Source organism: Athalia rosae, chromosome 4 (genome assembly GCF_917208135.1).
Source record: "Athalia rosae chromosome 4, iyAthRosa1.1, whole genome shotgun sequence".
Taxonomy (NCBI): domain Eukaryota; kingdom Metazoa; phylum Arthropoda; class Insecta; order Hymenoptera; family Athaliidae; genus Athalia; species Athalia rosae.
Genome location: NC_064029.1, coordinates 3,684,330 through 3,697,283, shown reverse-complemented (window position 1 = coordinate 3,697,283; position 12,954 = coordinate 3,684,330). Strand labels below are relative to the sequence as shown.

The 12,954-nt window shown below is 40.2% G+C and overlaps 2 protein-coding genes across 9 annotated transcripts; both read left to right on the top strand.

The window, feature by feature from the left end:
• Window positions 1-166: 166 nt before the first annotated feature.
• On the top strand, window positions 167-445 carry LOC105689554 (dolichyl-diphosphooligosaccharide--protein glycosyltransferase subunit 4). The gene has a single exon (XM_012406640.3). It carries the CDS (start codon window positions 167-169, stop codon window positions 269-271), a length of 105 nt encoding a protein of 34 aa, XP_012262063.1. The 3' UTR covers window positions 272-445.
• A 1,463-nt stretch (window positions 446-1,908) lies between these two features.
• Window positions 1,909-11,750, top strand: LOC105689540 (tyrosine-protein kinase receptor torso). 8 transcript variants are annotated; one of them, XM_048653565.1, is made up of 19 exons: window positions 1,909-2,811; window positions 5,897-5,942; window positions 6,599-6,732; window positions 6,906-7,032; window positions 7,166-7,273; window positions 7,370-7,440; window positions 7,516-7,675; window positions 7,767-7,936; window positions 8,033-8,174; window positions 8,315-8,451; window positions 8,665-8,794; window positions 9,342-9,500; window positions 9,588-9,760; window positions 9,836-9,959; window positions 10,044-10,103; window positions 10,183-10,256; window positions 10,325-10,539; window positions 10,613-10,750; window positions 10,843-11,750. In XM_048653565.1, the coding sequence occupies exons 1-19, from the start codon at window positions 2,671-2,673 to the stop codon at window positions 11,018-11,020; spliced, it is 2,487 nt and encodes an 828-aa protein (XP_048509522.1). In that variant the 5' UTR covers window positions 1,909-2,670; the 3' UTR covers window positions 11,021-11,750. The 8 variants fall into 8 exon arrangements, with proteins under 8 accessions (XP_048509522.1, XP_020710013.2, XP_048509523.1 ...); XM_020854354.2 differs by having other exon boundaries at window positions 10,041-10,103; XM_048653566.1 differs by having other exon boundaries at window positions 5,901-5,942; window positions 9,588-9,959; window positions 10,041-10,103.
• The last annotated feature ends 1,204 nt before the right edge of the window (window positions 11,751-12,954 follow it).

Sequence of the window (12,954 nt, the reverse complement as noted above, 5' to 3'; positions counted from 1 at the left end):
AGAAAAGCGCAAGGTATGTATGAAATTGTGATATCGGAGTTATTGCCGGTTTATTCCTTTCAAGATGACGAAAAATCCGGCGTATTTGAATGTCGTAATCATCAATCTTAATGTCTCTAACTATCACGTTTCCAAAAGTGATTCCGTAAGGGCTTTTTGCTTTCAGATGATCACCGACGTCCAGTTGGCTGTTTTTTCGAACATCCTTGGGGTTACCTTGTTCTTTCTAGTAATATTATTCCATTACATAAACGCTAATTACTCGAAATAATCAATCGTCACACGGATCAAGGATGAAAGGAGATATGGACGTAACCTCAAACATGGATCGACTTCATGAAGAGTCGCAGAGTCCGCATTCGCCACACCAGCTCGTCGGCTTCCCGATGAATTACTTTTACACACTATGGAAAAATCATTCCCTAAATAAATCATAAATACATAATCCACAAGCTTTTTCATTTTTTTAATGCACCATCCTCAACGCAATATGCAACGTATCGCGCGTATTTTGTTACCGGCAAAATGGAGAACCTACTATTTCTCAAGGGCTGATCAAATTCCATCGATAATCACCGATGTTCAAAACAACAATTCAACCAAACTACCGGTTAACTACTGATACTTCGTTTTCTACAAGATTGTTAAGTCTCTAAATTCGAAACAGCAAAATCGCGCTGATTATCAGCGAATACTCGCTGATCCAAATAGCTCTAGGTACACCACTGAGAATCAGCGACTAGTCGCTGTTTCTTTCAGCGAAAAATTTCGTCACCGAACCAACCAGTGAAATTCTCACTCGTCGTTGGTTTTTCAGCGAAAATGTCATTCAATTATTCGAACAGTGAAATTCCCGCTGATTCGAATTCAAGAGGGAAGGTTTCACAATCTACGTATGGTTTTTAAATGAACCCAATAAATGTTCAACAGATCGTCTACCAGAACCTGTTTCGATGTATAGGCAAAAAGGTTCTGTAGAGCCTGGCAATTTTCATGAATTTTTTCATCAAGTTTTGACCCAAGAGTTTTAAATTTCGCGATCGTTCCCAGAAGGATTTTTGCACGAGTTTGAAGGCCGACGTTCGGAACGGTTCGGATGTCGTAACAACGTTTCGTTGGCCACACCGTTGATTTTCTTTTTTTTCGGTTTCCCCTATACAAAACCATGAAAGGCCGTTACGTCAGAATTACTAGACCGTCGAGACTATGTCGACCTTTTTTTATTTCCATAGCGTCCTATTTTTTTTCCTTCGAATCTCTAACCGGCATCCGCATTCCCCGCCAGAAGCTCCAAAGAAAGACCCCGCGTCGCGCATAGCCTTGCTCGATCCTCTACCAATGTCAGACGCAAAACCAGACGGTCAGACTTGGTTTCTTACACGCCATAAAAATGCGGGTCGCGAATTCACTTAGAAAATGCAGAGGCGCGCGATAGATTAAAATAGTAACTTGGCGATTACAGAAGCTCGCGAAAATCGGTATCCTGTACTTGAGAACGATAGTCCTCCCCACTGATTATATCAATGAATCGAACAATAAGCAAAAGGATCGAGAAAAACTTCCCGAGTAGAAATAATTCAGATAGGTATTACTAGACTCGATATTACGCGAGCAGATTGATTTTAATTGGAGGGATTTATTCGGCATATTATTTGCCATGAATTATTATCCGGAGTTCAGTGACAAGGGGCGCGTTAAAAGGCGATAATAATACAAGCAAAGTCGAATCAAGTTTCAATTACCCTACAGAAACTATAGGTGTTGTTGACTCATGTCAGTTATAAGAGTTATTGAGTCGGGAGATTATACATGCGACAAAAGGCGAACTGCGACTTACGGCGACCTGTTGAAACGGCACACATTTCCACTTCCATCTCGGATTCATATCGTATGGTACCACCAACGTTGGGTACCAGCTACGCGCAGTCGCTTCGCCAACTTCTTCCTGGTCTCTGCAGCAGGAGGAACAGTTCTTTTTATTCAATTTTTACAACTGTCAACATCAGAACAACCGACGCGTGGCGCAGTTCCCGCGGTCCTCTCTCGTTAGATAATTTCAAACCTCGGATCATTTCGCCGCTGCGGATCGTTTTTCTCAAACAGTGAATTATTTCCATTTCGAATTCGCACAATCACGACGGCAGTAACTGTACTATCGAATAACTAGCGTGTGCAGCCGATCCGCTATTGAATTTTTTTAACTATTTTCCCACAATTCTATTTTTTTTTTTTTTTCGTTATGAAACCCTGCGGATGACGGCCGCAAATAAACCGCGTCCGCTGCAGTTTTACACTTTTTGATTCTCGAATGAAATGTGCGGAATAAGCGGAATTGAAAAACGTCTCGTCTCCGAGCTTATATTCCATAGTCGCTGTTATCGAGGGTAATCTTACGTTGGTTCGAAACCATCGCCGGTTTTCATCGTGAAATAAACTTATTCGTGGATCTATATCTATCTATCGGCTGTGGTAGATTATCGAGTGTTTGTAAACATCATTAGTTTTGATCGTCCTTCGGACGACGTTAACCACACAATAAAAAAAGAAGAAGTTAAGCGCAGGACAATTTCGGGACTTACGAACATTATGAAGCCGGTTGTGGTTTCATCGCCGAGTACGATACACGCGTAATTCGACTCTCTGAAACTGAACCGATTTTTATCGTTTTAAATGCAATCTTTTAAATCGACGACGATGAGTTGGTTCGCAACATTCGTTCTCCTCGTTCTCCAGGGGGTGGCCGTTACGTTTTGTGAATTGACTTTTGACGACGCCTTGCTACTCGCCACGTGTATTCTGGAATGTGAAGACGTAAGTTATGCAACACATATATCCAGAGCACTTTTTCACAAACTTCTCACTGACTGAAAGCTCGAGCTTTCAAACCTCCGTTATAACTATGTCTGTATTTCCAACGGACGCGAATTTCCGCCCCTCTGCAAATGGACTTTCACTACCACCTCGTAGCTGCTCGTAACGACACGTAAGAGACAATTAGAAGCTGCTCGTGTCACTGTCACTCGCACTGCAGGGGCAGCTGCTGAATCTGATTTATTAATTACCAGGGTAATAATTCTGTACATGAAAAATTTCATAGAGTCGAAGAAGAAATTGAAGCTCCAGTTGCCGGATAGAAGAAACGATCGTATCGGGTAGTTGGAATTTTTGCTGCATGTAGAATAAATCGTTATCTTCTATTAACCGTTGAGGCGGAAGATCCGCGTATTTTGACGCGGAGGACCTCACCGAATACATTCGATCAACGGATCGTTTGTGAGGGAGGAAAAAAAGGAAATAGAAATTTGTGACTTATGTAATAATACCTGAAAGAATTCAACTCATTTCTCGTTCGATTACATCACCGTAAGCGGTTGATCTTCTATTGTGTGCTCTGCACATCGCAGTCAGGGACCTCAAAATGGCGTCGGTTCAACAACCCTTTACCCTGGTTTCTGCTGCAGGGTCTTTCAACCGTTGAAAGACGAAAACAGGATGCACTCCGGAGTCTTTTGATTATCGCAAACTGTGGAGATCGGTATAGAATATTGATCATCTTGTATGTCATAGATCGAAACCGACGTCGATCCCATAAATTCGTGACGTGGATTTGTTTCTTTCGAGTCGTTTGTAGGATATTTTATTGTATGACCGACAGCGTTATTTCACCGGTTTTCAAACATTTTACATATGTATCGCCTTATCTGAGTTCACCATATCGGGTTATTTACATTTTTGTATTCACATTGTACACGAGATGAATAAAACTGAACAAGGTGTATGTAATCTCTGCAGCTACGGTAAAAATTCTGAGTCGGTCGATGCAGTTTTTTCCCGGTTTTCACTGCCGTTTTCTTGGATGTCACACACATCCTAGCCCGAGGTGATCCCATTCGCACGCGGCATTTAGGCACACAATCTGATTTAACGCACACGCATAAATAACCGTCGGTTTTTTTTTTGAGAGTAGCTATCGCGCGCAACGGCTTTGGGGGAACATAGATCCATTCGATTGCAGATCGGAAATCATCGACTGCCAGTTCTTGCTGCTGCTCGTCTATATTTGATCTGAATGAAATATTTTTCAAGTCAACTTTGAGCCGACTTTTGATACATTCACGAATAGTTCTTCATCGTGTACCTGTACTTTATACCTGTGCAAATCTTGTGCAGTGCTTTGCAAAATTTCAACAATTCATCCCCTAGCTGTAAAATCTTGAAAAATTATTGTCTCAGCGACTTTAATATAGAACGTAAAAAACTACGGCATTTTATCACGGCACTGCGGACATCCTATACATATTTTTTGCGGTTGCCATACGGAGAACAAAGGGGCACGTGGTTCTTCGACTTACTTATTTTCAACCCAAATGAGCAATCCATGTTAAATTCACCTCTAAATATTAGATTTACTTGAAATCGCGAAATGGTTACAAAAATTCTCATTTTAATGAAGAAACTTTTTCTAGAGTAGTTATCGAATTCTTATTTTTCAATATCGTTCATTTTTTCGCACCATTGCAATGTATGTACAAAGCTGCAGGAACGAAAAAAAATTACAATTACCCAGAGGGTGGCAGCGGGTCGGTCGATTTGGCGTGAAATGCCTCGTACACGTATGTTCATGGGAACGAAAGAATGAACGACGGGGATATAAAAAAAGGAAGAAGAAAAAAAAACAATATATTTATTCTGTACAGCCTGAGAATATATCAGACTCTTTCGTATATCGATCCAGATCAGCTTCTCGTACGAATACAAAATCGATAAAGTCAAATACACGCTATACGATATTTGTACACATATATATGTATTAAATAGGTGTACATGTTGATGCGTATACATCACGGACCCTGCGTTGAATTATATCGCCCTGTGAATAAAATTTAGCAAGGTTGAACGACGATCACGAGCCCATATTATAATATATGTATATTGGATCAGAAATTTTATTACAATTTTCTAATCTATATATATATATACCCTTTATTTATATACCCTAATGTACTTTACCATCGAGTCGAGATTTCGAAGCAACCGCCGCCCAAGTACCTACATAATGATATTTAAGAGAATTAAAAACAAAGTAAAATAGAAAATAACTAAACCAAATCGAACAGCAAAATGAAAGGAGTAAAAAAAAGGAAATATCGAAAGAAAAAAAAAAAATACTGAAAATTATGATAATCGTGATAATAATAAAAATTCGCGCGACGCTGTCGGCTATGGGAGCGTAGACGGATTGAATTTCGATGAATAAATATGAATCGAAGAACGAGCGAGCTAAGGAATAGCGTACCTATATGGTATAATAATACATGTACACGGTATATAATACCTATGTATCCGCATCTACATAAAATATTATACTCGGTGTTGCGTTATTAAAATAGACGCCGCTGTAGTAGCACGTTTTCTCACTAGTTATATAGCGTATACGGGTATTTAACGGATGTGAGTAAACTATATGTATAGTTTATTGTACGACGCCCTTCAGTTATATTTTATAAACATATATTCGTTCGTAAATAATCAACGGTTTTGGTGCAGTTGTATTCCTATCCGATATTCCGCCGTCATTATTATAAATCTTACGTGGTTAACTCTTACTTATTTGGATATAGCGGAATAATCGGACTATACGAATATATACCTATCGCACGCCATGACCGAATTGAACGACCTTTTAACAGCAATTTCTGTGCGGAGCACGTGCTTCCATAGAATCTAAAGTCCGCATCATTAATTTGAACAACAAGAATGCGGTGTATTTTATTCAATACTGAAAGGAAAATTTACTACCTTGCGTTTTAATGGAATCGCTGGAAAAAAAAAAAAAACATTCCCTTCAAACCAAACAATTATTCAATCGAACCAATGCACTTCTAATATTTTTCAGATAGAGTGTATGAGGAATTGTACCCAGAAACCAAAAAATATCAAAGGTAAGAACTGTCTATCGATTTACCTCGTATAAAAAATCACTCGTTTCGTATCGCTGAATGTGCAGGTGAAATGAAAAAAATAAATATCGAACAAATCTTGGAAAATTCTTTGGACAGAGGCGCGGTACGTTGAACCAAAGTATTCGGAAGGAAGGATTATCGGGCGACTGGCCTGAAACATACCTATGTAGACGTGAAATATTAGCATAATGGGATTTATCAGACGAGTCGGACTTTCGGTTGAGAATCAGTCACCGTGTTTAATCATATGCCATAGTTTTTGACGTTCGCGCACTCACTTATATTTCGGGAAGCGGTTCTACGTGACGAGTTAACAAATGTCCTACATTCTACGAGTTTAGAGCGTATCGTTCTGTCGTATTAAAAAGCCCCACCACCGGCATTTTTTTGTTAAACCGTTTCCTTTTTATGGCGAGTCGTCGCGATCTGAATCTGAACCATGTTGTCGTTCGTGGGCAAAAAACAGGCAGAGTTCGAAATAAAAGAATTTCTTGTTGTTTCCCTCTCTTCGTTCGTTTTATACCGTCGGTTACACTCGTCCAGAAGATTTTTGAAATTTTTTTTTTTTTTTTGTTACGACGATCGAAAAATCACGCGCAGTTAATATTTATATTAATTTTTTGATCGGTCGTCAGCGCTCGACGAAGAAGCACAGGCAAATTTTACCCTCGTATGTCAAGACGTGGAATACATCGCTATCACTCATAGTCCTGGATTATTCATTATAGATCGACGAATGAAATTTGGAAACTGGAGTGATCCGCTGATAGTAAGTATGAATGTACATTTGTCAGTCGCATAAAGAGCGTCATATTTTAAAAATCGAGTGTTTTTTACGCGTTTTCGCTTCTTAAGAGTGATTTGAAAGAAAAAAAAAAAAAAAAGAAAAGAAAGGATTTCGTCAGATTGACTGGAGACGAGATCGTATATTTCTTTTTATAGACTAACTTGACCAAGGAATCGATCACGGGCTTGTCGCCAGGCACACGCTATCAATTTCGTTTACATCGCATCTTCATCGACGGGTTCTCTAAGCCCGAAGAAACCGACTGGATCGAGACTAAGAAAGGTACATAGGTATACCGTGCCCGTGCAACACACTCGCAAATATAATCCTTGAAATAATATCTCATTTTCTGAAAAGCTTTCGTCGACGGTATCGGACTCGTTATATCTATATGAATACGCTCGTATAATTCCAGACGCTTACATACCTAGCGGCGTTGAACAAGTATCGCAAAAAAGCCTTGAAGTCGATTCCGAAAATCCACTGCGTATGAGATTAGTAGTTAGTTTTACACCGAACAAAGGTAAGTTATCCAATCGAGAAACGTTACGGATAAGATATAACGCGAAGGTGTACGTTTATGTAAATCTTTTATTTTTTTTTCTATTCCTGTTTCAAGAACGAAGCTGCGTTTACGAGGTGATATGCCGAACCGTCGTGAATATCAATAAATTGATAACGCTGCAGGAGGTAACCGAGTAATTTTCGTATCTCTAATGAAAAGAAAAACTTAGAGTTAAGAATATGTGAATTTTTGTCAATCAGCCAACGATCTTCGAAGCGAATTTCGAGGGCTTAGAACTTGGCGTCGAATATACCATACAGGCAGCGGCGCTGACTCGGAGTAGTTCGACCAGCACCAAAACGTCGATGATCGTACGCACACCTACGTGTTTAGAAATTTATGGGAATTTAACCATGTGCGGTAAGCCCAATATCTGATATCAAACGTTATAAATTATGTTCTCATAAGTCACCTGCAATTATACAATAATATACATGTGCTCTGCGATTAGCACCTCCTGAAGTGACGGGTCTGAACGCAGAGGCGATACCATTGGGAAATAATACTTACAACGTTATCGTGACGTGGGACGAACCAAAATTAATACCCGATTTTTTCGTGGTCTATCTTCACCCGATAGACATTATTTCGGGACATCTTTTGACGTGCAATGTTTCCGGGGTGAGTTTTTAAGTTAATCACAATTTGTTTTGTTGCTTTTCGTTCGATCGTCGAGCGTACGTGTGCGAATGTCCACAAAAAATTTTCATCTCGTAGAATTCGACTGAAGCAATTTTTACGGAGGTCCAAATTCCGTCGCAATATGACGTGGCCATCGGGGGTTCGTCCGCAGGCGGACTCGGCAAATATGTAAGGGCAAATTTTCGCGCGGAGCCAAAATCTACGAACGTGTCAAGAGGTAATCGTTCGAAATAAAAGATTATTGGTATACCAACTATCGGTTATTTATATAATTATGTGTGGGGAGGAAATGAATTAGATTAAACTACTCTGATGTATCTGCAGATTGAAAATAATCTAATTGTGGTAATTCAAAAGAACTGATCATCTCGAAAACCGGGACCATCGTGATGACCCTACTGGCAATCGTGGCAATCGTTGTCGGGACCGTAGCTTGCGCTTATCACAGGCATGGGAGACGGAATGTTAGGGAAACGAGATCGAATAATTTCAAGGTGATCCTAGTTATAATGTAGAGGAGAGGCGCACGAAATGATGTACTAGTTACAAAATCAATCATCGAATCTTTGTTTACGGTTTTGAAAAGAATAGATATCGTTTTACCCGCCTAGGCCGTTTTGTACGCCTTTTCCCTACACAAGTCGCCCGCCCGCCACAGATGGTAATGATTTTTTTTCTTTCTAACAAAACATTTTCATCACGATTAGAATATAACGGAAGGACATCTGATCGCTCCTTATCAGAGTCCAGATCAGAAGGATGCGGCTCGGGAGATGATAAAGGACGTCGGAGATCCAGAGCCATTCGTAGTTGGAGTTAAGAGTATGGAGGGTAGAGGTTCTAAACGATTTGGAAAATCGATTCGTGGATATTTTATTGTTTGGAAAATAGTTTTTCCAGTTGACTGAAAATCTGATCTTCAGTCAACGATATCTGCGAAAACACGATATCTATACATTAATCAGGACTTTTCCTCCTCAAATATTCAAATATCCTCGAATCGATTTTCCAAATCGTTTAAAGTCAATTCAAGAAACAAAAATGAAAATGAGTAAACATATCTGCCAAGTGAATAGCTCATCAATTTCCCTCAATTATTAATCATCTGTCTTTTTCCAAATGACGAACATGATTTTCAAATGATCGGGGACATTCGTTTTCAAAGTAAACGCAATCGTCTGCGTAGAAATAGAACGCCAAGAAAAATTAATGTTTAGAAACTTTTGAAATTCAGGGTTAAAATATTCAAAGTCCCACACGAGTCGTCTCCCCTTGTCTCCACCACAGATATATTGACCTGTTGAGCGAATCATGGGGTATTACGTAATTCTGTAAGTAAAGCAGCGTATAGTTCAATATATCTATGCCTCCACCCTCCATATAGTCAAGAGTCTGCTGACCGCAATGGACGAGTATGAGATTGATCCGGAACTATTGGAGATCAAACGGGTTCTCGGGAGGGGTGCCTTCGGGATCGTGAGGCTTGGAAGTCTCAGAGATAATCGTGGACACTACACGGATGTGGCCGTAAAAATGCTCCGAGGTATGTCTGCCCGAGTGTACACCGTGACGAATGATCGATTTTACAATCATACGTTTGTATTCTTTAATTCATCAATTTTTATCACAGAAAATCCGAGCGCGGAGGATCTCAGAGATTTTGAACGCGAGATAAGAATGATGAAGTCAGTCGGCCAGCATCCGAACATCGTTTCTTTGGTGGGGTGCTGCACGATAAAACCGCGGCCTTTTTTAATCGTGGAATTCTGCTCAAAGGGTGATTTACTTTTTTTTTTGCGTGCGGTGAGTCTTCGAAAAAACACCATGGGAGTGGAAACTCGATATCCCGGTATTAACGATCCAGATCGTGGTCTACAGATACACGAAGAAGCCACCGTGTCGGTGATCACATCGAGAAATCGCTACGAAACGACCCCGCCTTCCTCTAGCCCCAACGGAGTTCCGGTCGGAGATGAACGAAAGAAGGATTTATCCTCGTCTCGTACGTATATATGCGTATGCATTTAATTTTTTTTGCCATAATAATTTTAACTTACAATCTGCACGATATCGTTTCATACAGCAGTGAGCGAAGATGTTCGCGTTACGAGTTCTGTAGCAAATCGTGGCTACGATCTCGATCAAGGTGAGCGAGGAAAAAAATTCTTAAAGATCCGCCGAATCAAAATATACATTTCCATTACACGTTCTTTCTGTTTGCTTAGATTCTTCCAACGCCACCGAGACGGTCACGGTAACCGATCTTCTAAATTTCGGTCGTCAGATTGCCACGGGAATGGTAAGAGATTTCTTTCATCTCATCCTATATCGAACCAATTGATAGATTTCACGTGTGATTTGCTGTAGGAGTTTCTCTCGTCGAATAGAGTCGTTCACCGTGATCTAGCGGCAAGAAACGTGCTCGTTTGCGAGGACCGTACCGTCAAGATATCAGATTTTGGACTGAGCAGGGATATCTATCAAGAGAATGTATATAAAAAACAGGGAAACGGACGACTTCCCGTGAAGTGGTTGGCCATTGAGGCGCTCACACATCAGGTCTACAGCACGTACAGTGACGTGTGAGTACTGAATCTCGAGTACGTTCTGAGGGATCATTTTTCTAATTCTCAATAATTTTATCAACCGCTTCAGTTGGTCCTTTGGAATCCTCCTGTGGGAAATCGTCACTCTGGGAAGTAGTCCATATCCGGGGATTCCAGCTAATGAAATTCTGAAGCGATTGCGATCCGGTTACAGGATGGAACGGCCGCCAAACTGCAGCGCTGCTCTGTAAGTTCCAGTCCGATGAATTAGAAATACTTATAGATTTTTCGCTACAGCGATTTTGCCGCCACGACGCGTTGTCTTTTTCTCAAATCTAGATACAATCTGATGCTTTCCTGTTGGATCGAGAAGCCTAGGGATCGGCCAACTTTTACGGTGTTACGACAGCAATTGGACAAGCTTCTCTGCCTCACCGCCGACAACAAGTACCTCGAGTTAAACGACGTTTCTAAAACGTCGTTTTCCGATATCGCGGGGGAGTGGTTCCCGATTTGATGTTAAACACGTCGAAAGTCTGTTCCACGAGACATTTGACTTTAACGGACTTGACGATTACGAGCAAACAATCAATTGCTACTATAGAATCTGCGATGAGTGAATGGACTGGACGATTATAAGGAAAAATGATGAGCGTCAAGTTGATGCCATGTGAGCTGTGAAAGACAAAAACTTTGCATTATTAATTGTATAACGTATGTTAGGTTTACCAAATAGTAATTTTACAATGAAATAGAAGAATAGTTTCATAAATATCGAAATCAATCAAGGAATCACGAGGCGGGCGTTTTTTGACGAAGCACTTGTACTTTCCATATTTCACGTAAGCATACAGATGAGGAAATCGATTGAAGTCAGTCAACATTGATGTACAACGTGGTTTCATGAGACGTTTTCAGTATTGCTGAGCAAATTTTAAAATAGTAACTCTGAAATGGTAAATCGCTGCTTACACGAGAGTACAAGTTCGCAAAAATCCCAATATCCATTTTTTTCATGTAGGTTAATCTAGTTCTATCCTCGTACGTACAAAGAATGAATTGTATTTGTGTGTTATATACTACGTATATCAGCTTTGGGAACTAAGGGTAGTATACATACATATAATACCTATGTAGTTACCCACTGGCGCTTAGTAACTTACCATAGCGATAGGCTGATCAAGAGAACGATGTATGGTTCCTGTATCCGTCAGTGATTCAATGAATAACTATTATATAATACTTTACCAAACACAGTTTAATTATATCCGTAGTTCAAAAATAGGAAAGTTTTCTTCTGAAAAAAGTGATCACTTAATTTAAAATACGACGGACACGGGTTACGCAAACGATTTGGAAAAGATGTAAATTCGAGCTCCAAAATCGTAGAAATTCTAATATCTTCCAGCTTCTATTCTAAAAAGTTGATGTCCAAGAAAAAATCCGTAAGGGTACTCCAAGGAATGTTTCTTGATTTTAAGGCCGAAAATTAAACCAATTGACTGAATTAGGCTGAGATTAGAACCAATCAGGATATCTCCATTTTTTAGTTGCGAAACAACAAGTGTTGGTGATGAACTGCTCAATTTAATACGAAGATATAATTCAAATATTAATAATTTCGAAACAAAAAAGTTGTTTTGACTATCGTGAGCTCGGAAATTACCGAATGATGTCTGTCACCCCCTCTCATGATGTACTATAGCGTAATGTACGAAAAAAAAAATTTCTAAATTTTTTTTATATCCTGTACACTTGGGGCCTCCGATTCTGAACTACAGACGTATGCTTTAGTGTGGCTATACGTGACAGTAATGAATTCTTTCAGTGTACTCTGAACTATACAAGCATGTACAGCATTTGTACATATTTACTTCCCTAAACGGTCATATAGAAATTCGCGGAAAAATCACTGCAAGGAATGCCGCCACTTGAGAGGATCAAAGGGGTAATTTACGAGGTGTGAACAACATCTTCGTCAGGTGTTGACAGCTCGTCTGACACCTGCCCACAATGGGAGCAGAAAAAAAATCAAAGCTGTGATTTCACACTTCATCACCTATTAAAAAGCCATAAATTTTGTTTAAATTCTGGCACGTGCCGGCGGTCAAGACGTCTGTCGCACGTATAAAAATTGGGTAGTGGGAGAAGTGAAGTCTTCATTCCTTTTGATTGGGTGAGCCGGAGCTCGACACCGAACTCCGTGCGGAGTACATTACCCTAATGTTTTATAGATGTGGATTTTGGTGCGAGAAAGCTGAGCGTGGTGCGAGCGCAGGGCGTGAGGCGTTACGCCGCGCGGCGGTTGCAGTACGAACGAAATCGAGAGCGCTCGAGCGCAACCCGCTAGAAGATGAAATCTCGAATTTTCAAGACGTTTTTGTGGCCATGGATTTTGTTTATAAATCCTAGCTTGAAAGTCTTGACTTTTGGCGTGAATTAGTGGACTGA

Coding starts and splice junctions, on each gene's coding strand:
- LOC105689554 (XM_012406640.3), top strand. CDS start 167: ATGATCACCGACGTCCAGTTGGCTGTTTTTTCGAACATCCTTGGGGTT.
- LOC105689540 (XM_048653562.1), top strand. CDS start 2,671: ATGCAATCTTTTAAATCGACGACGATGAGTTGGTTCGCAACATTCGTT. Junction 6,733..6,905: donor ACTGGAGTGATCCGCTGATA/GTAAGTATGAAT, acceptor TTCTTTTTATAG/ACTAACTTGACCAAGGAATC. Junction 7,676..7,766: donor TGGGAATTTAACCATGTGCG/GTAAGCCCAATA, acceptor CTCTGCGATTAG/CACCTCCTGAAGTGACGGGT.